The following is a 25,817-nucleotide window of genomic DNA, read 5'->3' on the forward strand; positions in this document are numbered from 1 at the left end:
AGGAAAGCTTGCGATTTCAAAAACCTTTACAGCCTCTCGTTTCTCAGTCCGCAGTCCAGGCTCTCCTGCTCACTCTCTCCTGGAGCAGTCCAAGCTAGCCTCACCTGGCCTCCCTCGCTCCCTCGTGGCGCTCTCCCTCCCCGCAGTCGCAGTTCCCGCCTAGAGCAGCCGCTGAGCCCACGGAGGAGGGGCGTCTAGCTGGTTCCAGCCTCTTCGGGCACTTAGCTCGCGGACCCGCCCCCCGCGCCAGTTGCCAGGGAGCGGTTGCCATAGAGCTGAGCAGTTGTCCGCGTGCGCAGGCGGAAGTCCCGGATTGAGGCGCCGCCATTTTTGCAGCCCGGGCGCGGAGCGAGAGGCTGAGAGTTGGAGACGCTATCCGCTTCCATCCGTCGCGCAGACCCTGCCGGAGCCGCTGCCGCTATGGATGATCGGGAGGATCTGGTGTACCAGGCGAAGCTGGCCGAGCAGGCTGAGCGATACGACGGTGAGTTGGCGGGGCAACGGGGGGCTGGAATTCTCGGACCCTCTGCCGCCGCCCACAGAGGCCGGGAGCAGGAGACAAAATGGCGGCATCGTCTCTAAGCCTAGCCCGGGGACGTGGATTCGGGAAGCAGGAAATGGCCTCTGGGCTCCCGGAGCGGTGGGAGGCTCCAGGCTCAGGAATTTGACCTGTTCGCAGTCCTCAGCTGCAGACATTCGCGAGCCGAGGAGACCAAGGCCATAGGGTGGAGGAGTTGGTTGTAAAATGGCGGCTTGGGGGGGGGAGGGCGAGTCCCGGGGCGGGGGCGGGGGAGGAGATGGCGGGTGCTGTCTCCGGGCGAGCAATCCCCAGGGGAGTTTCTGGGCCGGTTTTGGGACGTGGTGAACAATTTGGTGGCGTGATGAGGGAAGAAACACCCGCCACATGGGGGAGAGTGGCGACTCGGCGCTGTAGCGCGGGCGCCTTTCAGGGAAATATGGCGGGTGGGGGCGGTGGCTTTTCCCCGGAGGCCCAAAGTGGGGCGGCGGCTGTGGAGTCTCACAAAGGAGAACCCTTGCAAGCGGAGGGCTTCTCTGGGCTTGTGGTGGGGGGCCGTCTTGGATGAGGGTGGGGGAAGGGGGGAGAGAGTGGGAATCACTGCAGTTCATCCTTGGGCGGAGGCCAGCTGAGATGCTACGGTCGGATTTCCTTCCCGTAGGCCGGCACACCTTGTAGCGGGGTTTTTTAGGCTTTCCGTTCAACCTCGCTTTTTTCTAGGGAGGTCTAGAAAAATCTCTTTCACGTTCCCTGTTCTCAGACTTATCCCAGAGAGCTCGAAGTTTCTGTAATCATTTTCTGGCTCCATAAGTTGTGGGTTCTGCTGGATAGAACATTGAACAGGAAACAAGGAGATCATGACTCTTAGTCTCTTTTCCATGCCTGTGCTTCAATCTACCGGTATTTAAAAATGATGACTTTCCTGTTTACACGCAGCGTTATGACAAATGGAAGGACCTGTTGAAAAATAAAGTTTTTTCAAATAACGTGTAGTAACTATTTTGGTTGACTCCCCTGGCTTGGAATGCGTGTTCGTACTTCATTGGGGATATTCAGTTATTCCAAAGCACTCAGCAGAGACTTCGGTTTTTGTATTAAGAACATAAGGGATCCCAGCAGATCCTGTTTTCTTTTCTCCAGTTTTAATAGACGGCTTTATATACAGATTGGAACAGTTCTTCTTTGTTCATCGCTCCTTTGTTCCTAAAGGTGCTATAGTCATTTTTCAGAACTTTATCGAAGTGGCCATTGTGTCTGTTTGCTCAGTCCCAAACTGCTGCTTTTTTTAATTGCCCCTCCCGGCCTGGGTCCCTCCCTTCCCCCATTTTGGACCTAGGTATTTGAATTATCCCCACATCCTTTAAACTAGTATTATCAAAACAAAAAATCATATGTATGCTTTTTGTGTTTTTAATGCTGTTGTGGGGTGAGACATGGTTGGAATCAAGTGTCAGTGATCTTTAGATTTTGCTTCATTAAACCATTTATTTTTCAACATGCTGTGTGGGAACCTTGCTTTCCTTGAATGCCTGTTTGGTCATGTGAATAGCTTCAGGGCTAGTCCCAGTGTGTCATCATACCTTAGGATTCAGGAATTTGAAAATTAGGAGAAAAGACCTCGAACTCAAATTTAGGAAAGATCACTAAATTTCGTTTTGTAAATCCTTAAATTGCTGTTTGTATTGAACAAGATTTCTGTTGGGAGGAGGAGGGGAATAAGATGGGGAAATACAGCTCAAGGTCAGACTTGTCTTTATTTCAGTATTTAAAAGTCAAACAAATGTAGGTGTGCTTGTAATGGAAGTTTTTTTCTTCTTCCCCTCTCCTGCCCCAAATAGGTTCCTCTCTTAATCTATCAGTGCCCTTGGGAAGAAACTCTAAATTGTATTTGAATGTTTTTTGTTGTGTAGGGATTTAGGCTTTGAGTAAACCTGCTGTGATCACCAAAAAGGACATGGAGGAAGGTTTTTTTAAGAACTTATTTTAAAAACTGATTTGGAAGCTTGTGATTGTAGCTTCCAAGTAAGTGACAGTTTAGTGTGAAAATCATATTTTTGGAATTGGGTGTTGAGGATTTTTGACCAAAGGCTTAATTGGTTATTCATCACAGGACTATAGAGCCACATCCTTACTGTTGTTTAAACATTAGGGTTGTCCTTCAGGATCTAAGGGTGGGGGGTATATAGGATCTCCCAGGTTGAGAGGATCTCTTGTGACTTTTGGGCACAAAATTGGGAGGGATTCATTGGAAAGGAAGAAGAGGAAGACAGTCATTAGGAATCATCCTCTACCTTTGTCCACTCCTTTATTGGGTGCAATAATTCAGTTTTGTTTGTGGTCACAAAAAAAATGACCCCATAGTTATAAGTTGCCAAACAATATATCAGGTATGGGGAAGGTGAAGAGTGCTTTTGATGATTTGGTTTGGTGTAGTTGGATATACATATTGGCTTTTTTCCTTGTTCTCGCAGTACCTTTAGCTTTTATCTTGCATGTTATGTTGAACCTAGTACTTCAACTTTTTTGTGGCATCATTTAACTTTGTCCTGGTGAATTGGAATCAATTGATGCAGATTATTTAATGGTACTGGAGGACGAGCTAAGCTGTGTTCAGGAAAAGGACAGTTTGGTGTTGCAGATGGGAAATATTGAAGTTTGGGGCTGGGACTGTTCACTTTGAAGATTAAATCTAGCATCTTATCATGTAACAACAGTAGCCTAAGGGATGGTTTTTATATCATTCATAACCATATTAAGCAAACCCATCATCTTTTAGCATTTCTGAAGTCTTAACTTCTCATGTATATAAACCATATTAGTATGGGAAAGTGGGGAATATAGAGGGGAGAAAATGAGTACTTTCTACATTTTTTGAGAATAGAGCAGTCACCATAAACTACATTTGGGTTGTGGGGTAGTGCTGGTTTTGGCCTTTTCTCACTTTTCTTCTCCATGTGATGATTAGCTCCACATGAGGTAGGGGTAACATTTTGATGGTCGAGTTTGATTCAGTCTGTGAACGGAACACCAGGAATGCATCTGTTCTGTGTCACTTGAGAGCTGTCCTTTTAAGACACCAGAGCCTCATCTCTGGCTTATTTTGGTAGTCAGTGAGGGGTGGGGGGCATGTTTTGAATTACCTCCTTAATATACATCTTGTTAGGGAAAAAAAAATGGGTAAGAGTAAATTGACTTTAGTAATGAGTTTAAAAGCACAGGTTAATTATCAGTTCCTTGATTATAGGCCAGTAATAATTTTTATTGTTGCTATTTCACTTAATGCTGAAATTGCTATTTTAGTTAATGGAGTTAAATTTATTGAATACATTTCTCCTATCTAAACATAAGCAGAGTTGGATAATGCAATTTAAAAATTCCTCCTACAGTAGCTTTTAGTCTTTGTGTTTAAGGTAGATGCTCTTTTGTGTATATTTTAGTGCATATACACAATATATAGTTCAGTCTATTCTGTTGGCTTACAAAACTATAGAATATAATGAAATCATGAATCATTGCAATTTGAGGTGGTGATGGGGTAAATTCTTACTGTGGACATTTCTAGGCACCCTTTTCACCTTTGAATTCTAGTATGGGGAAGAACACAGATACTAAACTGAGCAAATTTTGGATTCATTAAGTACAAGCAAACCCGCTGAAAGTCCATACGAATAAGCAGGCTTTTCATAATTGTTTTATAGCTTGGTCAAGGGAATATGAAATATTCAGAAAATTTCTTGACTTTAACCTGGTATAGCAAGTGAAATTTCAGCACAGTGAATTAATGTATCTAATTTTACAAATGAATTTCAAATACTTTAAGAAGCTGATCTGAAAGCATGATTTTTTTTTTAAAGGGCTGTAAGGCTGATTTTCCAGCAATTTTTTAGCCTTATATTTAAGTAAAGTGTATTTAAACAGTAGTGACAGGCATAGGATAAAGGTTAAAATTTTAAAGTTTACGTTATATAATTTCATATTTATATAGAACTTCACATTTCACAGACCACTTACAGAAAATTTTTTACTTATTTCATGTGATATTGAAGTAGGTGATGTTAATTCCATTTTATGGTTCAGGAAAGTGAATTTGAGAAGATTTAGTGATTTTTTGTTTTGTTTTTTAATTTTCCTGTATCACATGATTAGTTGGCAAGTACATGGCAAAGCCAGAACTTGTCTGTCTGATGACCTTTAGACTGGTACTCTTATTTCTCCTGAGCCACTCACAAAAGACCCATGTGTAACTAAATCAGATGGTGCCTTGTGGGAGGAGGGGTATGCTTATTTTTTTAGCAGTTACTTCACATAATATGTTTTGGTATTTATGACTTGACTCGTATCCATTGTAAATAGGTAAGATATCTTCATACTTTTCTAAAGAAACCTCTTGTTTTCTTTCAAAAACAAGGCACAGTGAATGAAGTTAGAGTGATGAATTTTAGGTAGTCTCAGAGTGTGTTTATATTTAGATTTTTTGCTTTACCACAATTTCTGTATTGAGATACAACTTAATGCCATGCATTTCTGTAAAGTACTTCTAAAACGTTTCTGTCCCTCACCTTAGTCTTAATGAATGCAGCCCTTAAATTAATGATATAGTCATAAAAATTTGGGGGGCAGGGAGGTTGGCAAATGATTCTCAAATGTTCCAAATAGTAGCCTAGCTAGCTGTTAAGCAGAATCTATTCAGGGGTAGTGGGGAACAGAAACAAAATTGTTTTCATGGTTTTTGAAATGGTCAGTTAACAGTTGGATACAGTTAAATACAGATACATCCCAGTTGACAGATTGGTTTACCAAGATAACATTACTTTGAGCTCATTAACTAAATATTCATGCAAGTCCTAGGAGCAATTTCAGAAGCTCGTTTAAGTTTACTAAGTTGTAATAACAACTGCCATAATAATAGAAGGGTCATCATAATTTATTCAAGTCAGAATACCTTGAAGTGAAGGGGTGCCAATTCATAATTGTGCTGAAACTGCAAATTTGCCCTATGGTCGTCCTACTTAAGACCATTTGTTGCTACTAGTTGTCTCATTTAGAAAGTTTCCTAAGCTTTGCCCATCCCTCTACCACCAAGATATCTTAGATCTGAATCCCCACAATATTGGTTTTCTTCTTTTAAATGAAGTTATTATTTGGCAGAACATAAGACAGATCAAAGGCAAAGTGAAAGCTTTCCTCCTCTCACTCCCCTTTCCCCCAAATGGGAGCTGGAAAAGTCAAGAATACAGTAGTTGCTGAAAATAGAGCTTACTGGCATACTAACTAGTCAATCAGACTGATAGTGTCAAAGCCAAGTATGTTTTATGTATGTTTACCTTGAGCTAGATCTGTGTTTAAAAATACTTGACTTAGGGCTTCCCTGGTGGCGCAATGGTTGGGGGTCTGCCTGCCGATGCAGGGGACACAGGTTCGTTCCCCGGTCCGGGAAGATCCCACATGCCGCGGAGCGGCTGGGCCTGTGCCCCATGGCTGCTGAGCCTGCGCTCCGCGGTGGGAGAGGCCACAGCGGTGAGAGGCCCGCGTACCGCAAAAAAAAGAAAAAAACTTAGGTGTAGACCCTTAGCAGCAGGGTCTGTCTTAAGTTTAGAACTTTCCAAATAATATTTTTAAAGTCTCACCCACGTCTTGTTATGATCATTGTGTTTAGAACACTGAATCCTGAATAGTTTAGAAAAAATATGATCATGATGCTGGTTTATCTTTTTGAAATTTAATCTTGAATTTATTGCTCTTCTTCCAGTGATTGATCCATCATAGTAGCTGGGCATATCTGTCATTGGTAGGCTTCATTTGTGATCAGGACAGGATTTTATCTAGCTAAAGCAATATGAAATGTGTTAAGCCCTTCTCTTCACATATAAAAATTTGGAGGAGATGCGTTACTATGAGTAAGAATTAATGACTTTTGGACTTCCCTGGTGGCGCAGTGGTTAAGAATCCGCCTGCCAGTGCAGGGGACACATGTTCGACCCCTGGGCCGGGAAGATCCCACATGCCGTGGAGCAGCTAAGCCCGTGCGCCACAACTACTGAGCCTGCGTTGCGTTCTAGAGCCTGCGAGCCACCACTACTGAGCCCGTGTGCCATAACCACTGAAGCCCGTGCGCCTAGAGCCCGTGCTCCGCAACGAGAAGCCAGCGCAGTGAGAAACCTGGGCACCTCAACGAAGAGTAGCCCCCGCTCACCGCAACAAGAGAAAGCTGGCGTGCTCAACGAAGACCCAACACAGCCAAAAATAAATAATAAATAAATTTATAATAAACAGTTACCTTGTTAAATTTGCTTGTTAAGAAGTCATAATACTTAAAAAAATGACTTTCATACTTTGGTGGATGTAATGTAGTGCAAAGGCCTTGGAATCATTTGGATTCCTCATCTGTAGAATGGGGATTAATGATATCTACCTTGCTTGCTAATTTCAAGGGTGGTTATGAAGTTGTGGGGTTTTGTAAACTGCGAAGTATAATTATCAGGTAGTAGTCTTAATTGTGAAAATTTACTTTTACCCATTGTCAGAGATGAAGTAAATGTTCTTCTGTTGATCTACATTCATATTAGAGGATAACGTACTTTTTTTTGGGGGGGGTTATACGCGGGCCTCTCACCGCCGTGGCCTCTCCTGTCGCAGAGCACAGGCTCTGGATGCGCAGGCCCAGCGGCCATGGCTCATGGGCCCAGCCGCTCCGCGGCATGCGGGATCCTCCCGGACCAGGGCACGATCCCGCGTCCCCCGCATCGGCAGGCGGACTCTCAACCACTGCACCACCAGGGAAGCCCTGACGTACCTTTTTTGAGTTATTCTTAGAAAGTGTACTGTCATGGGTTTAGTGTCCAAGTTAGATTTGCATAAAGGTTAGTTCCCAAAACAAAATCCTTAATCTTAACTCATCTGTAAAATTGCATATCCAGAGTATGAAGGTTGTCCAAATTTATTCCCAAGCAGTTTAACCTATACTTTGGCCATGTTGAGGTATGTAGTACCTGATTTTTTTGGCTGCACCTTGTGGCATACAGGATCTTAGTTCCCTGACCAGGGATGGAACTTGCGCCCCCTGAAGTGGAAGCGCGGAGTCCTAACCGGTGGACCGCCAGGGAGTCCCTGGTATGTAGTTCTTCCTTTTTTCTTTTTAAATTTATTTAATTTATTTATTTTTGGTTGCATTGGGTCTTCATTGCTGCATGCGGGCTTTCTCTAGTTGCGGCAAGGAGGGGCTACTCTTTGTTGCAGTGCATGGGCTTCTCGTTGCAGTGGCTTCTTTTGTTGCAGAGCATGGGCTCTAGGCACGTGGGCTTCAGTAGTTCTGGCACTCGGGCTCAGTAGTTGTGGCTCTTGGGCTCTAGAGCGCAGGCTCAGTAGTTGCGGCACATGGGCTTAGTTGCTCCGTGGCATGCAGGATCTTCCTGGACTGGGGCTTGAACCCATGTACCCTGCATTGGCAGGCGGATTCTTAACCACTGCACCACCAGGGGAGTCCCTGTAGTTCTTTTGATATTAATTCCAGGTTAATATTCAGGAGGATATACTTATCTCCCTAGCAGATATAGCACCTGTTGTCTATGGGTTTGGGATGAAAGGTTCCACAGTACAAAAACGTAAAAGTAAATCAGTGTTAAATATTTGCATGTTAGCAGTCTCACGTTACTGACTAGGAAAAAATATTATGTGTAACCAGTATCGTGAGATGTGATTTTAAAGGCTTAGTGTAAGCCTTGGGCAGTGAATGGGTTCTGATTAAAGAAAGCTACCAATTATGAGCTTCCCTGGTGGTGCAGTGGTTAAGAATCCACCTGCCAGTGCAGGTGACACGGGTTCGAGCCCTGGTCTGGGAAGATACCACATGCCGCAGAGCAGCTAAGCCCATGCGCTACAACTACTGAAGCCTGCGCACCTAGAGCCCGTGCTCCACAACAAGAGAAGCCACTGCAATGAGAAGCTTGCGTACCACAACAAAGAGTAGCCCCTGCTCGCCACAACTAGAGAAAGCCCACATGCAGCAATGAAGACCCAACGCAGCCAAAGACAAATAAAATAAATAAATTTGTATGAAAATAAGCTACCAATTAATACTGCGTAATCCTTGGTGGTTAGTCATTTGAAGATTTAAGGACCTTGGAATGGTGGTGGTGAATACTTTTGTGTTGTAGAAATGTGTCCTGCTTAACAGTTTATGTGATTGATTGATTTTGTTTGCTCATAATGGGCTAAATCATAAATTAGTAAAAATTTATAATAAGATTACCATGAAAATTTCGACACATTTTATGCCCTTTGACTATAAAATATCACTTAGGACAGTTATAATTTTGCTTTTATAAGTTTTTCAAAAGGTATTCATTAATACAAATTATTTTTTTGTGCAGAGTAGAGTTTTCCCTCCACAACTTTAAAATACGTTACTATGAAAGTGCTGCAATTTTGATGAGAGTTTCTTGGCTGTTCAAAGACTTAGGAAAATAAATCAGATTAATAAATCTGAATAAGAAGTATAACTCTTCTCCTGAATCAGTGCATGGGTTATTTCTGGTCATTTTACCTCTCATGTACTCCAAAACAAAATTTTAAGGTTTTTAAATTTCAGTATCAAATTCTACAGAAATTATGAAAAGAGATTGACTTTAAGCTCTTTTTTTCCCACTCCCATATGTACCTTAGGTCATTTACTTCCCCAATCTTTTACATTTTTTTTGGTTCTAGTACAGGTAAACATGTTTGCATGCCTGAGGGAGTATCTTCGTAAATTCTAAGAGGAGAAATCTCCAGTTCTGATGGAGTAAGAGGGATCTTTTTTTTCCTCTCAGTATTGAGACTCGTGGGCGAGATACCTTTCTGGAGTCAAAATTGTAGAGTCGCTGTAAAAGGATGTCTGTTTTCTACCTATCAGAAGCTAATCAGGAACGTTTAAAATTTTTTTTTAATAAATTTATTTATTTTTGGGTGTGTTGGGTCTTTGTTACTGTGCGCGGGCTTCTCTAGTTGCGGCGAGCGGGAGCTACTCTTCGTTGGGGGGTGCGGGCTTCTCATTGCGGTGGCTTCTCTTGTTGTGGAGCACGGGCTCTAGGTGCGTGGGCTTCAGTAGTTGTGGCTCGTGGACTCTAGAGCGCAGGCTCAGTAGTTGTGACGGACGGGCTTAGTTGCTCCGCGGCATGTGGGATCTTCTCGGACCAGGGATCGAACCCATGTCTCCTGCATTGGCGGGCGGATTCTTAACCACTGCTCCATCAGGGAAGCCCTAAAATTTTTTTAAGGCTAGATTTTTTCTGGCCAGCTGCGCAGCTTGTGTTATCTTAGTTCCCCAACTACGGATCGAACCTGGGCCCTCAGGAGTGAAAGTGTGGAGTCCAAACCACTGGACCACCAGGGAATTCTCAAGGCTAAAAATTGTTTTACTCTTTTTTAAGGGAAGGTATGAGTTAATTTTAGAGTGAGAGCCCTCCTCTGTTTAGGCTGGTGCATGAAGAAGAAAAATGGTACATATTTGAGTGTCAAGATTATTGTGTTTTGAAAAGCCTTAGTATTCAGGGTATGTACCAGGCACTGTTCTAAACAACTTGGGATTCACCAGTGAACAAAACAGACAAAAGGTCTGTTCAAGGGGCTTATTTTGCAGTGAATGCATAAATGCTTTTAGAATTACTTTTCTGTTAGTATGTGTAATTAAGAGTTAATTTGAGGGTGGGAGGGAGGGAGACGCAAGAGGGAAGCGATATGGGAACATATGCATATGTATAACTGATTCACTTTGTTATAAAGCAGAAACTAACAAACCATTGTAAAGCAATTATACTCCAATAAAGATGTAAAAAAAAAAAGAGTTAATTTGAATTAGTCAATAACAACAGTGGTGTTTGGTACAATGTAAGGCATTATACCTGGTGCTGGTCCCTGTCCCATATCAAATTCTTTCTTCATTGACTACTAGTGTTAAGTGGTATTAACAAACAAAAGTTTCCTCAAAAAATTATTTTCATGGACTCTGTGATAATAAAACCCTGTAACAGTACCATCTACAATTTATTGAAAACTATTCCAGGTGCTTAACATTCCCTCAGTCCTCAAAAACAACCCTGCAGAGTAGGTACTTTTACAGATAAGGATTAAGAACTTTAGGAAAGGTGACAGCAGTAGGGATCACTGGGATTCAGCTAGTCTATTTTATTCCCAAGCTCATAAGTCCATCCACTTCCATACTTGTATGTAAACATTAGTCCAAACCACTTGAAGCTCTCTTTCTGTTCCTTACATTAAAAAAAAAGAAAAATTTTTTTTTTATTTGTTTCTGGCTGTGTCGGGTCTTTGTTGTGGCATGTGGGCTTCTCTCTAGTTGTGGCGTGTAGGTTCTGTAGTTGTGACACGCGGGCTCACTAGTTGGGGCTTGTGGACTTAGTTGCCCTGCGGCATGTGGGATCTTAGCTCCCTGACAAGAGATCGAAGCCGAGCCCCCTGCATTGGAAGGTGGATTCTTAACCACTGGACCACCAGGGAAGTCCCTGTTTCTAATTTTTTTTTTAATATATATAAATTTATTTATTCTTATTTTATTTTTTTGGCTGCACTGGGTCTTCACTGCTGTGCCGGGTGGGCTTTCTCTAGTTGTGGCAAGCGGGAGCTACTCTTCGTTGTTGTGCGTGGGCTTCTCATTGCGATGTCTTCTCTTGTTGCAGAGCACAGGCTCTAGGCACGTGGGCTTCAGTAGTTGCACCATGCAGGCTCAGTAGTTGTGGTGCATGGGCTTAGTTGCTCCGTGGCATGTGGGATCTTCCCGGACCAGGGCTCGAACCTGTGTCTCCTGCATTGGCACGCGGATTCTTAACCACTGCGCCACCAGGGAAGCCTTGTTCTTTAGGTTTTAATTTTATAACTTAAAGGTTATTTTCAACAGTCTTTTGGCTTAATTTGTGTTTTCTTTCATATATGAATAAGGCAGAAGGGTATGTAGGTTTGAGTATATTTTTTATTGAAGAGAGAGATGAGATAGTAGAATGAGCACTGGACCAGAAATCATTAAATTTAGGGGAGGTCTGTCATGTCCATGTTTTATTTCTGATTACTGTCCCTTCAGACATGTAACTTAGTCTCAGGGCCTGTTTTTCTCATCTGTGTAATAGAATTCTTTTATTATTATTATTTTTTATTGGAGTATAATTGCTTTACAATGGTGTGTTAGTTTCTGCTTTGTAACAAAGTGAATCAGTTATACATATGTTCCCATATCTCTTCTCTCTTGTGTCTCCCTCCCACCCTCCCTATCCCACCCCTCTAGGTGGTCACAGAGCACCGAGCTGATCTCCCTGTGCTATGTGGCTGCTTCCCACTAGCTATCTGCCTTACGTTTGGTAGTGTATATATGTCCATGCCTCTCTCTCGCTTTGTCACAGCTTACCCTTCCCCCTCCCCATATCCTCAAGTCCATTCTCTAGTAGGTCTGTGTCTTTATTCCTGTCTTACCCCTAGGTTCTTCATGACATTTTTTTTCCCTTAAATTCCATATATGTGTGTTAGCATATGGTATTTGTCTTTCTCTTTCTGACTTACTTCACTCTGTATGACAGACTGTGGGTCTATGCACCTCATTACAAATAGCTCAATTTCGTTTCTTTTTATGGCTGAGTAATATTCCATTGTATATATATGCCACATCTTCTTTATCCATTCATCTGATGATGGACACTTAGGTTGCTTCCATCTCCGGGCCATTGTAAATAGAACTGCAATGAACATTTTGGTACTACTACTATTATTATTACTGTTATTTTTATTATCATTTTTAGGTCGTGCTGTGGGGCATGCGGGATCTTAGTTCCCCAACCGGGGATTGATGCCCCCTGCATTGGGAACATGGAGTTTTAACCACTGGACCACCAGGGAAGTCCCTGTATAATAGACTTCTGAAAGCTGTTTTATACAATTTGCAGGCAGAAACTTTAAAAAAAGTAATCTTTGCCTTGTGACCAGCAGAGTGGAGGGCTATGAAAGAAATTTAAATTCAGCTGTGGATTGTGTCTACAACTTTGGGTTTTACTCCAGTCAGCTAAGCTACTGGTTCATTTAATAGAGGAACTCCCATTTGCCAAGTTTTCATATATACTCCTGCTTGTGTTGAATGAATTACAAGGTTCAACTATATGAAATTGTCAATTTCAGCCATTTTTGACCTACAAAAATGATGATTTTATATGATTTAATGTAATGTTAAGTTGTGGTTGGAAGGTCTGGAAGATGAGGCTTCAATATACCCCAAAAGGCATCAAGCTTTTAAGGAAGCACCAGGATTAATGAGGGACTGTGCACGAATACTTTCCCTCAGAGGCTGGTTTAGCTTTTTTACTTACCTTACTTGAGTTGACCTATTTTCACTTTGTAGGTCTGTTCTCTGTTTTTTTTTTTTTTTTCTTTTCTCGGAATAATGGATTCGCATTTGCTGTATTTGCAATTCTCTCTTTTTTTTTTGGGCGGTACGCGGGTCTCTCACGGTTGTGGCCTCTCCTGTTGCAGAGCACAGGCTCCGGACGCGCAGGCTCAGCGGCCATGGCTCATGGGTCCAGCCGCTCCGCGGCATGTGGGATCTTCCCGGACTGGGGCACGAACCCGCGTCCCTTGCATCGGCAGGCGGACTCTCAAACACTGCGCCACCAGGGAAGCCCTGCAATTCTTTTAATGCAGCACTATCATGGTCACTTTGGCATGATAAACTTCTCTTGGAACTGTGCAACATAGGGACCCCAGATATTTTGATCATTTTGGAGAAAAGGTGCTGCATAAAATACTGTTTTTTCTCCCGAATAACATGAATGTAATTTCATGCTGTTTTGCTAGTTGTCAGGAGAAAGAGAATGTACAAGGCTACTACCCTCATTGTTCTTTCCAGAGGAGAGTTGGTCTCAGTATTATACTTTACAGTTGGTAAAATGCAGTTGTAAGAAAATGTTTGGATTTATTAGATTATGTAGTATTAATATGATTCCTTAAGTGTAACCAGTAGAATCCCACTTATTAATGTGGAATTTTTCTTACTGTTTTATATTTTAAATTACTGTTGTCTTTCTCCTTTCCCCTTATGCATTGTGAGATTCTTTGTTGCTTTCTAGCTTTGAAGTCTTAACTAGTGCTTATTCCTAAACCCCCCTGGCTTTTTCACATGGCCATTGAAGATGTTCACATGTTATTTAATCAAGGAATAGAGAGATTATGGGACTTCCTTGGGGGCACAGTGGTTAAGAATCTGCCTGCCAGTGCAGGGGACACGGGTTTGAGCCCTGGTCCGGGCAGATCCCACATGCCACGGAGCAGCTAAGCCCGTGTGCTACAACTACTGAGCCCGTGCTCTAGAGCCTGCGAGCCACAACTACTGAGCTCGTGTGCTGCATCTACTGAAGCCTGTGCGCCTAGGCCCCGTGCTCCACAATAAGAGAAGCAACCGCAATAAGAAGCCCGTGCACCACAACAAAGAGTAGCCCCTGCTCGCTGCAACTAGAGAAAGCCCGCCTGCAGCAATGAGACCCAACACAGCCATAAATAAATAAATAAATATATTTAAAAAAAGGAATAGAGAGATTAAACAGTGTTGAGCAGGAGAAAAATACCACTGTTTGTAATTTCTTATTTATTTATTTTTGGCTGCATTGGGTCTTCGTTGCTGCATGTGGGCTTTCTCTGGTTGCGGTGAGCAGGGGCTACTCTTCATTGCGGTGCGCAGCTTTCTCATTGCGGTGGCTTCTCGTTGCAGAGCACGGGCTCTAGGCGCGTGGGCTTCAGTAGTTGTGGCACATGGGCTCAGTAGTTGTGGCTCGTGAGCTCTAGAGCACAGGCTCAGTAGCTGTGGCACACGGGCTTAGTTGCTCCGTGGGATCTTCCTGGACCAAGGCTCGAACCCGTGTCCCCTGCATTGGCAGGTGGATTCCTAACCACTGTGCCACCAGGGAAGCTCTCCCCACTTTTCTAAAAAAAATACTTATTTTCTATTTGGCTGCATCAGGTCTTAGTTGCGGCATGTGGGATCTTTCATTGCAGTGTGCGGACTTCTCTCTAGTTGTGGTGCGCGCGGGCTCTGTAGTTGCCCTGTGGCATGTGAGATCTTAGTTCCCTGAACTGGGATCGAATCTGCATCCCCTGCATTGGAAGGCAGATTCTTAACCACTGGACCACCAGGGAAGTTCACAATTTCCCTGATTCTTTTTTTTAACTACAGAAGTTAAAATTAAATGTAAAAAAGTTAAACAAGTACAGCTCTATCAAGTAAAATATTGACAGCTACTCCAACCTGCCGGATGTAACGATTGTTGACAGTTTGAATATACTTTTAGAACTTCGCTCAAGTGCCAATTCGTGTATTCACAAACATACCTTGTTTTATTGACTCTAATGTTATTGATATAACATGCATCATACTAATACAGAAAAATGCTAACTGCATCATGACATGCCACTGACTAAGAGAAATCTGGGTTTCAGAGATGTTAATGTAAAAAAAAGTGTCCTAAAGATAGATACATGTTTATAGTACATACACGTAATGTACTGCATTCTTTCATAGAAATCACATTATATATGTTATTCAGCCACATGCCTTTTTCCCTCAACAAAACATTGTGAATATAAAAAAGTTTTTTTTAAAAAAATTATTTATTTATTATTTATTTTTGGCTGCGTTGGGTCTTTGTTGCTGCGCGTGGGCTTTCTCTAGTTGCAGCGAGCGGGGGCTACTCTTCGTTGTGGTGCGAGGGCTTCTCATTGCAGTGGCTTCCCCTGTTGCAGAGCACGGGCTCTAGGCGCGTAGGCTTAAGTAGTTGTGGCGCGTGGGCTCAGTAGTTGTGGCTCGCAGGCTCCAGAGTGCAGGCTCAGCAGTTGTGGTGCACAGGCTTAGGAGCTCTGCGGCATGTGGGATCTTCCTGGACCAGGGCTCGAACCCGTGTCCCCTGCATTGGCAGGCGGATTCTTAACCACTGTGCCACCAGGGAAGCCCTAACAAAGGTTTTTTAAAACAAAAATTGGGACTTCCTTGGTGGTGCAGCGGTTAAGAATCTGCCTGCCAATGCAGGAGACACGGGTTCGATTCCTGGTCCGGGAAGACCCCACATGCCGTGGAGCAGCGAAGCCCATGAGCCACAACTACTGAGCCCACAAGCCACAACTACTTTGCCTGCGAGCCACAACTACTGAGCCCGCATGCCACAACTACTGAAGCCCCGCGTACCTAGAGCCCGTGCGCTGCAACGAAGACCCAACACAGCCATAAATAAATAAATAAATTTATTTTAAAAAAAATTGGACCATTTCAACCAGACTAACATAACATTTAAAATGTCTGGTTTGTTCACCTATGTCAGTCTACCTTTAAAGGAGGAAATCTTCCCAAGGGATTTTACTGTGCAGCCAGGGTTGAGAAACACGGGAGTAGATCGTTTCTCAAACCCCTGACTAAGAGTTACTGAGGGTGCTTATTAAAAATTAAGGCATTTGATCAGTACTCAAATTTAATACATATCTCCGGGTATACAGCTAGATTTGACTAGACAACCTTGTAGAGCTCCCTTCTTAGAGGCTGTCTCAGCTGTTTTTTCAGCAGTGAATTGCCAGAGACCCTGAGTTGGAGAATATGGGAAATTCTGTGGCAATATTGCATAGTTTTTTGTCCAGTTTTTTAAAAAACATGATCAGTTAACTCTTGTTTTTGAGTGGTGCTGCATACTTTGAGTATGGACCTCTTACTGTTTTTTCTCTTCATTTATGTAGTTTATTGATTTCTGTCGCTTTTCCCTGTATCTGTCTCTGTATTTTCATATTATGTTTTTTAAAAAATTTATTTATGGTGCATTGGGTTTTTGTTGCTGCATGCAGGCTTTCTCTAGTTGCGGCGAACGGGGTCTGTTCTTTGTTGAGGTGTGCAGGCTTCTCATTGCAGTGTCTTCTCTTGTTGCAGAGCACGGGCTATAGGCGTGTGGGCTTCAGTAGTTGTGGCGCGTGGGCTCAGTAGTTGTGGTTCGTGGGCTCTAGAGCACAGGATCAGTAGTTGTGGCGCATGGGCTTAGTTGCTTCGCAGCATGTGGGATCTTCCCAGACCAGGGCTCGAACCTGTATCCCCTGCATTGGCAGGCGGATTCTTAACCACTGCCCCACCAGGGAAGCCCCCAGAGGTCGTCTTTAAGTAGAGATTACAACAGGAGGGTTGTGATGGTGCCTGGGATTTCTGCTTTTTCGTTAAGCCCCCAGGTGATGTCTGATGTTCCTGGTCTGTAGACTACACTTCCTGTAGCAAGGATTGTAGACTATGTTTTTCAACCGCAACTTTGTCTTAGCTTGAGTTTCCTTAGAAGTGCACCCTAAAGCAAAGATTCAGGAGCCAATGATTTACTTTGTTGGGGAAGGAAACATCATTTGGGGAGTGAGGGCCAGCAGATAGTCAATAAAGGTGTATTATCAGGCTAACTACCACTGTGGGCAACTGTAACTGAATGACCCTGGAGGAACTTTGAGAGCCATTGTCAAACATATGTTTCATAGCCTTCTACTGGAAAAAGATCCCATCTGTGACTTTCATAGCTAGAGAGAAATCAGTGCCTGGCTTAAAAGCTTCAAAAAACAGGCTGACACTCTTATTAGGTGCTAATGCAGCTGGTGATTTAAAGTTGAAGCCAATGCTCATTTATTGATTTTTTCCTTAAATTTTATTTATTTATTTATTTACTTTTGGCTGCGTTGGGTCTTTGTTGCTGTGCGCACGTTTTCTGTAGTTGCGGCGAGTGGGGGCTACTCTTCGTTGGCGGTGCGTGGGTTTCTCATTGCAGTGGCTTCTCTTGTTGTGGAGCATGGGCTCTAGGCGTGTGGTCTCAGTAGTTGTGGCGCTCGGGCTTAGTTGCTCTGTGGCATGTGGGGTCTTCCCAGCCCAGGGCTCGAACCGATGTCCCCTTCACTGGCAGGCGAATTCTTAACCACTGCACCCTCAGGGAAGCCCCACATTTATTGATTTCTGAAAATCCTAGGGCCCTTAAAAATTATGCTAAATTTACTCTGCCTGAGCTCTGTAAATGGAACAACAAAGCCTGGATGACAGCACATCTGTTTACAACATGGTTTGTTGAATATTTTAAGCCCACTGTTGAGATCTACTGCTCAGAGAAAAAGATTCCTTTCAAAATATTGCTGCTTATTCACAATGCACCTGATCACCCAAGAGCTCTGATAAGAGATGTACAATGAGATTAATGCTGTTTTCATGCCTGCTAACACAACATCCATTCTGCAGCCCATGGATCAAGGAGTAATTTCAACTTTCAAGTCTTACTATTTATGAAACATATTTTGTAAGGCTGTAGCTTCCATAGTTAGTGATTCCTCTGGTGGATCTGAGCAAAGTAAATTGAAAACCATTTGGAAAGGATTCAACATTCTAGATGCCATTTAGACTAAGTTCACTGTTCTTTATTTAGCTTATTACTGCTTCAAGCACAGTGTTAACACGTCTCTAAGTGCTTACATCTTCCTGGATTCCTGTATGTTTTTAAGTCTTAAAAGAGGCAAGCAGGGCTTCCCTGGTGGCGCAGTGGTTGAGAGTCCGCCTGCCAATGCAGGGGACACAGGTTTGTGCCCTGGTCCGGGAAGATCTCATATGCCGTGGAGGGGCTGGGCCCGTGAGCCGTGGCCGCTGAGCCTGCGCGTATGGAGCCTTTGCTCCGCAACGTGAGAGGCCACAACAGTGAGAGGCCCGTGTACAGCAAAAAAAAAAAAAAAAAAAAGAGGCAAGCAAATAAAAGGATTTTAACATATTGTTGAGTTCCTATTATGTGCCAGGGAGTTTACGATGCAATCTCATTTTAACTCTCATAACCCAATGAGTGATGGGGTATCTTCCAAGTTGTAAGTGAGGAAACAAGTTCATAGAGGTTAAGTGATATAGGTCAAATAGCATGTAAGTGAATATCTAAGCCAGAATGAAAATCTAATCTGCATCATTCTGGCTATAAATGTGGTTTCCTACCATGCTGTTTCCCAAAGTGTGTGTGTCTTTTGGTCCACCTAGTAACAGTACAAGTGGTATGTAGATATGACAAGAATAGTAAAAATGTTACTGGAGTAAAATAAGACCTCTTCAGAGAGGCTTCCCAGATCTCCTGTTTTGTTTCAGCATCCTATTCATTTCATATAGTACTCAACACAAACTGTATTTAGATGTCAGATTTATTCTGTCAACTTTAAGACATTTAAACTTTTGCTTAAAGAAGAATCCCAGGGACTTCCCTGGTGGCACAGTGGTTAAGAATCCGCTTGCCAATGCAGGGGATACGGGTTCTATCCCTGGTCCGGGAAGTTCCCATGTGCTGTGGGGCAGCTAAGCCTGTGCACCACAACTACTGAAGCCCGCGCATCCTAGAGCCTGCACGCCGCAACTACTGAGCCCACGTGCTTAGGGCCCATGCTCCACAACAAGAGAAGCCACTGCAGTGAGAAGCGCGCACACTGCAACTAGAGAAAGCCTGCACGTGCCACAACAAAGACCCAACACAGCCAAAAATAAATAAAATATTAAAAAAAACAAAAAGCCAGGAGTGGCTTCCAAATCTTGGCCAAACTGTTTACTCAGATTGCTTTTTAAAATAAGTCATCTTAACATATATCTCAATATTTTGTTGGTTTTAACAAAATATAACTAGTGATTACTATAGCTTTTTATCTCTCTAGGAAAATATACGTGACATAAGTCTCCTAAAGCTACAAACATCAGCTTTTAATTGTATTTTTAGATCCTTTCCACATTATTTACTGTTGGAATTAAAGTAGTTAAGAATTTTTATTTATTTATTTTGGCTGCGCCACATGGCTTGTGAGATCTTAGTTCCCCAGCCAGGATTGAACGTGGACCCTCGGCAGTGAAAGCACCGAGTCCTAACCACTGGACCGCCAGGGGATTCCCAGTTAAGAATTTTTTAATAGATTGACTTACAATTTTGAGTAATGTAAAATCTTAAATTGTGTTTTGGCACCTCAGAACTCTTCAGTGATTTGGAAGCACACTCACACAAGTGCAAAAAACATTTTAAAGTGATGGCATCACAAACTTTGTGCAGACTTAGGCAGCTGAATTATTAGTGATGAAACTAAATTGTCGAATTTGGCAGGGATTTAATGTTCAGCAGCCAATTTAAGTCACGTTAGTTTTCTGAGAATGTTTTGTAACCAGCTTAATCTGATGGGCTTATGAGAGTATAGCTCTGTCAAAAATCATGTTCCATAGGGAATCATACTGAATTTCTTTTATGGTTAGCTGACAATACCTGCCCTTAAAATTGTCCAAATCAAATTTCTTTTCCATGCCTTATGGTACAGAATTATTGGTGCCAGTAGAGTATTCATCAGTGTGACAGAGAAAATGCATAGTTTTAGAAAAAATTTGGCTCTTACCTGTATATTCCTAAATATTAACAGTCATTGCTACCAAGAGATATGACTCTTAGAAATCTGTAAGACAGGATGGTGATTGTCATTGCATTATCCATATGCATTGATTATATTTAGTGGTTGTACAAATTTTGCTTAGCTGGTAATTTCACTCATTTCTTGGAGGTTGTCTAAGTCCATCAGATCATCTGAAAGCAGCATAACACCTGGACATTCACATAGGTAACTTCCTGTAGAAATGCTCTCATTGATTTCATGAGATTAGAAGTGTCAGAGTGAAGACTGCTTCTCTTGTGTAAATCTAGTCAAACGTTTTCTGTGACTCTTTTTACGTAAAGATCCATATGGTAAATTCCTCTTAGATTTAGTACCTTGGAAATTTTTCCTCCAACAAACTTGCGTACTTCTTGTTATCAAATACAGGAACAAAATTCAGCTTGGGACATTTTTTATTTTAATTTCTTTTTTTTGGAATTTTTAAAAAACTAATTTATTTTTGGCTGCACTGGGTCTTCGTTGCTGCATGCGGGCTTTCTCTAGTTGCGGCGAATGGGGGCTACTCTTTGTTGCAGTGCGTGGGTTTGTCATTGTGGTGGCTTGTTGTGGAGCACGGGCTCTAGGCGTGCGGGCTTCAGTAGTTGTGGCTCGTGGGCTCTAGAGCGCAGGCTGAGTAGTTGTGGCACATGGGCTTAGTTGCTCCGTGGCATGTGGGATCTTCCTGGACCAGGGCTCGAACCCGTGTCCCCTGCATTTCAGGTGGATTCTTAACACTGTGCCACCAGGAAAGTCCAGCTTGGGACATTTTAAGTTGTTGCTTCAATTGTCATTAACCATAGACAAAATTCGTGGTCTGTGTTAATTAATTGCCCATAATTCCTATGCGTATCTGTGACCTTATAAGTAATGTCTGGTTTGATAGCCTTTTTTTTTTTTTTTTAAATAAATCTTAGTGTGGTTTCATTGGTTTTTTTTTTTTTTTAAAGCTATATTGAGACACTGTAGTGCGCCCTCCCCCCTTCTTCCAGCTTCTTGTACTTGGGCAGCAGCAGGGTCATGTGAGCTGTTTGGCCAGTGAAATGTGAGCAGAAATTGTATGTGTAACTGTGTACAGTAAGTCCCTTACATACGAACTTGTTCTGTTCCAAGAGTGCGTTTTTAAGCCCAATTTGTTACTAAGCCCAACGAAGTTAGCCTAGGTACCCAACTAACACAATCTGCTATATAATACTGTACTGTAATAGGTTTATAATACTTTTCACAGAAATAATACATAAAGAAAACAAACAGTACCTTGAAAAGCACAGTAGTGCAGTACAACAGATGGCATACAAGGGCTGGGCATCGAGTGAACAGGCAAGAAGAGTTACTGGCTGGAGGAGAGAGAGGAGGTGGGAGATGGTAGAGCTGAAGGATTGTCAGCAATAGGAGACAGAGGGCAAGCTGCAGTTTCACTCACACCTGACGTTGATGGCACAGGTTCTGGTTCCTTGATGGATTCAATTCTACCTACACTCTTGAGAAAATGATCCAGTCATGTCTGGGTAATAGCTCTTTTTTTCTCGTCATAAATGACACATAAATCCAGTAGGACTGGATTGCAATCTGAACGGCTGCTGCAGTACCGTTCTACGTTTAGGTCCTGTGCCTCAAAAAACTAAAATCCTCAAGTAAAATCTCTTTGCCATTTCCCACATTGTGAGTCTCTTTGATTCTTCAGTTACTACTACTTTTGTCTCTCTTCGTCTTTTCTGTGCGTCTCCTATTCCATCAGGTCTTCATTAGTAAGCTCCTCATGTTGCACAGCAAGGAGTTCAGTGAAGTCATCCTCTTGCAGACCTAGCTTGAAATAAAGACACTATACTATTGTACTCTATACAGTACTGTAAAGTATACAAAAGCACAACCACTTGTAAAGGATGCATGCACATGACAGTGTACTCCAGACAGGTGAACTGACTCAGGTGATCGGACATGCTAACGCATGTTCGTATCTTTGAAAGTTCACAGCTTGAAGGTTCGTATGTAGGGGACTTAACAGAGACAGTGACGAACTCTTTCCTGATTCTTCTGTTTCTTCCCTTGCTTCCTTGACTAGAGAAACCTCAAGTACCGAACCATACAGCCTCAAGATGGTGGACTCTCACAAACATTTGAGTGAAAAAGAAACCTTTGTTGTGTGAAGGCTCTGAAATTTGATGAATAATTTGGTTCCCAAGCTCACCTCTCCTTTGGGAATACAGAATTATCAATCACAGTTCAGAATAGGTTGAAAACATGTTTACTGTCTCTTGTACTTTCAGTTTTGAGATATTAAATAGATTGCATCTAGGCCTCTGCTTTCCAGATCTTAGGGGAGGCAGAGCTGTCTCAAAATTATATGCCAGCTTCTCTAAAGGTCATCCTTTGGCTGGTATGTTAAATATGTGCATGCTATATGAAGGACATTTTGCTTTCATGGCATGCCTCAATATGAATGAATCATTAAAGGGCATAACACTTCCCCCTTCTCTGCACACTAAGTCTCTGGTGGATTTCCTTCTTTTCATTCCTTAATTTCTAAACCGTATCTCTTCAGAACTAAGTATTGAGATTTTAAGGGAGATGTTCATCACATTAAGCTCTCTGGCCAGCCTGAGCTCTTTCATCTTAAGCCTTTTAGTTCTCCCTTTGGTCCTCAATCTAGCTATTCTCTCCTGTTGCTGGCACAAGTCTGGTTTTCTGCTTTTTATTCATTTGGGAACTCCCCCACCCCCCTACCCCAACCCATGCCAAACATCAGGTTTTCCTTTGCTGCTGTACTTATCTTCCCCACTTTTGACCCAGAAAACACAAATATTTTTTCTGTGTATGGTACAAGAGGCATCACCTTCATACATCCCAGCTTTCAGTGTTAAGTTTCTCTGATAATCATAAGATGGAAATGTTCCCAAAATTTAAACTTTTGAAACTGGGACATTCCCTGGTGGTCCAGTGGTTAGGCCTCCATGCTTTCACTGCAGGGGGTGCGGGGTTGATCCCTGGTGGGAGATCCCGCATGTGGTGCGGTGCTACCGAAAGAAGAAAAAAAAAAACTTTTTTCTTCAGCAACTGGGAAAATACTTCAAGATATTTGTTCTCTTCCTTTTGCTGTTCTCTTCTAGTGCAGAATGGCTTTCTGTGATGATGATTCTTTTCTCTTTATTATCTTATTATCCTTATTTGAGGTTTTTAGTTATTTTGTAAAGTGTCTCTAAGATAATAGTCATCATGTGATAAAGTGAAAAACTCAGTGTGAGGGGAAAATGGTTTTTATTTTATTATATTGAAAAGTATAGTTTTTACACTTCTATTTTAACAATAGATCTTCCTGTTTTGAGGAAGTACTCTCATTTGATAGAAATACTAATATGTCTTGGGGGAGGGGTAAAGACTTCTCTATATGTCAGTCCAGATGTATGCATATAAAATATATTCTGGGACTTCCCTGATGGTGCAGTGGTTAAGAATCTGCCTGCCAATGCAGGGGACATGGGTTTGATCCCTGGTCCCAGAAGATCCCACATGCTGCGGAGCAGCTAAGCCCGTGTGCCACAACTACGGAGCCTGCGCTCTACAGCCCGTGAGCCACAACTACTGAAGCATGTGCACTCTAGGGCCCGTGTGCCACAACTACTGAGCCCGAGGGCTGCAGCTGCGGAAGCCCGCACGCCTAGAGCCTGTGCTCCACAGCAAGAGAAGCCACTGCAATGAGGAGTCTGTGCACCACAACGAAGAGTAGCCCCTGCTCAACACAACCAGAGGAAGCCCGCGGACAGCAATGACGACACAACGCAGGCAATACACACACACACACACCCCCACACCCCCACACACACACGTATGTATGTGTGTACTGGGACTTGCCTGGTGGCACACTGGATAAGACTGCACTCCCAACGCAGGGGGCCTGGGTTTGATCCCTGGTCAGGGAACTAAATCCCACATGCATGCCACAACTAAGAGTTTGTGAGTCGCAACTAAGGAGCCCACCTGCTGTAACTATGGAGCTTGTGAGTCGCAACTAAGGAGCCCACCTGCTGCAACTAAGACGTGGTGTAACCAAATAAATATTAAAAGAAATATTGTAACGAATTCAATAAAGACTTTAAAAATGGTCCCCATCCAGGGCTTACCTGGTGGCACAGTGGCTGAGAGTCCGCCTGCCGATGCAGGGGGACACGGGTTTGTGCCCCAGTCCGGGAAGATCCCACATGCCGCGGAGCGGCTGGGCCCGTGAGCCATGGCCGCTGAGCCTGCGCATCCGGAGCCTGTGCTCTGCAGTGGGAGAGACCACAACAGTGAGAGGCCCGTGTACAGCAAAAAAGAAAAAAAAAAAAGTCCCTATCCAAAAGAAATTAAAAAAAATATTATATATATTCTGATAGATCCCAAACTAACAATTTCAAACAACCATGCCTGATAACTAATAATTGGTCTAGAGAGATTTTTACTGAGGTGATTTTTATTATTTCAACAAGGTGAATTTTACAGAGTTTTATACAATTTACAGAGGTACCTTGGTTTTTTCCCCCTGGCTTTTCTCATGGTAGTTCTGCATCACCTCTGAGATAACTTTGCATTCTTTCCATTTGACATAATGATTTGGGAAGCTTGCCTTCATGCAAGCCAGAAATAAATGTATTGTCTTAAGTTTCTTCTCATGTTGGGTCTTTGGAGGAGTTTCTTTTCAACAGTCCCTAGTTAACTGAAGATTTTATCAATACTATCATCATCATGTGTGTCATCTGGATTACTTTTCATTGAGAAGGGGGGACTACAGGGTTTGGGACAGAGCTACTTCATCTTCGTCGTGTGTGTGTGAGAAAATACACACAACAAAATTTACCACGTTGATCATTTTTTTTAAACAGTGATATATATATTTTTAAAATTATTTATTTATTTGGCTGCGCTGGATGTTGGTTGCGTTATGTGGGATCTTTGTTGCGGCATGTGAGATGTAGTTCCCTGACCAGGATCGAACCCTGGTCCCCTGCATTGGGAGCTCAGAGTCTTAACCATTGGACCACCAGGGAAGTCCCACCATGTTGATCATTTTTTAGTGTATAGTTCAGTGGTGTTAAATACATTCACATTTTTGTGAAGCCATTACCATCCATCCCCATGATTCTTCCATCTTGTAAAACCGAAACTGTATCCATTAAACAGTAACTTCCCATTGTCCCCTTAGCCCCTGGAAACTAACATTATACTTTCTTTACGACTAATTCAAGTATCTCATATAAGTGGAATCATGCAATATTTGTGTTTTTTGTGACTGGTTTCTTTCACTTAGTATAGTGTCCTTAAGGTTCATCTATGTCGTAGCATATTGCAGAATTTCCTTTTTAATATTCCATTGCATGTATATACCTACCTTTTGCTTATCTCTCCACACGTCAGTGGACACTTGGTTGCGTCCATGTTGTAGCTATCATGAATAATGCTGCTATGAAAATATCCAGATATATCTGTTCAAGATCCTGCTTTCAGTTCTTTTTGGTATATACTCAGAAGTGGAATTGCTGGGTCATATGGTAATTCTGTTTTCAGAATTTTTCGAGGAACTACCATACTGGTTTACGCAGCAAATGTACCATTTTACATGCCCACCAACAGGGCATGGGGTCCAATTTCTCCACATTCTTGCCAACACCTGTTTTCTGGTTTCTTGATAGTGGCCATCCTAATGGGTGTGAAGTGGCAGATGATCTTAGTCTTTTAAATAAAGGAAAGAGCTAGATGTTTTTTCCCCTTGATTGTCTTGCTCTGAATGCACCCTAGGAGGCTCTTGATTGGGAATCAAATCTGGTAATTGTTTAAAATGGCACTTTTGTATCCTCTGTTATAGATTGCTTTGTTGGGCTTATTTCCTACCCTTGCC

The 25,817-nt window shown here is 42.6% G+C and overlaps 1 protein-coding gene across 2 annotated transcripts in view; it reads left to right on the forward strand.

The window, feature by feature from the left end:
* The first annotated feature begins 303 nt into the window (after positions 1 to 303).
* Positions 304 to 25,817, forward strand: part of YWHAE (tyrosine 3-monooxygenase/tryptophan 5-monooxygenase activation protein epsilon) — a 44,739-nt gene continuing 19,225 nt past the window's right edge. Inside the window, exon 1 of one of the 2 annotated variants that reach the window (XM_067716724.1) lies at positions 304 to 484. In XM_067716724.1, the coding sequence (XP_067572825.1) occupies positions 421 to 484 (64 nt within the window). In that variant the 5' untranslated portion in view covers positions 304 to 420. The remainder of the gene's footprint in view (positions 485 to 25,817) is intronic. The other variant, XM_067716723.1, reaches the window with a different exon arrangement.

The sequence above is a fragment of the Pseudorca crassidens genome, chromosome 19, assembly GCF_039906515.1.
Source record: "Pseudorca crassidens isolate mPseCra1 chromosome 19, mPseCra1.hap1, whole genome shotgun sequence".
NCBI classification, from domain to species: Eukaryota; Metazoa; Chordata; class Mammalia; order Artiodactyla; family Delphinidae; genus Pseudorca; species Pseudorca crassidens.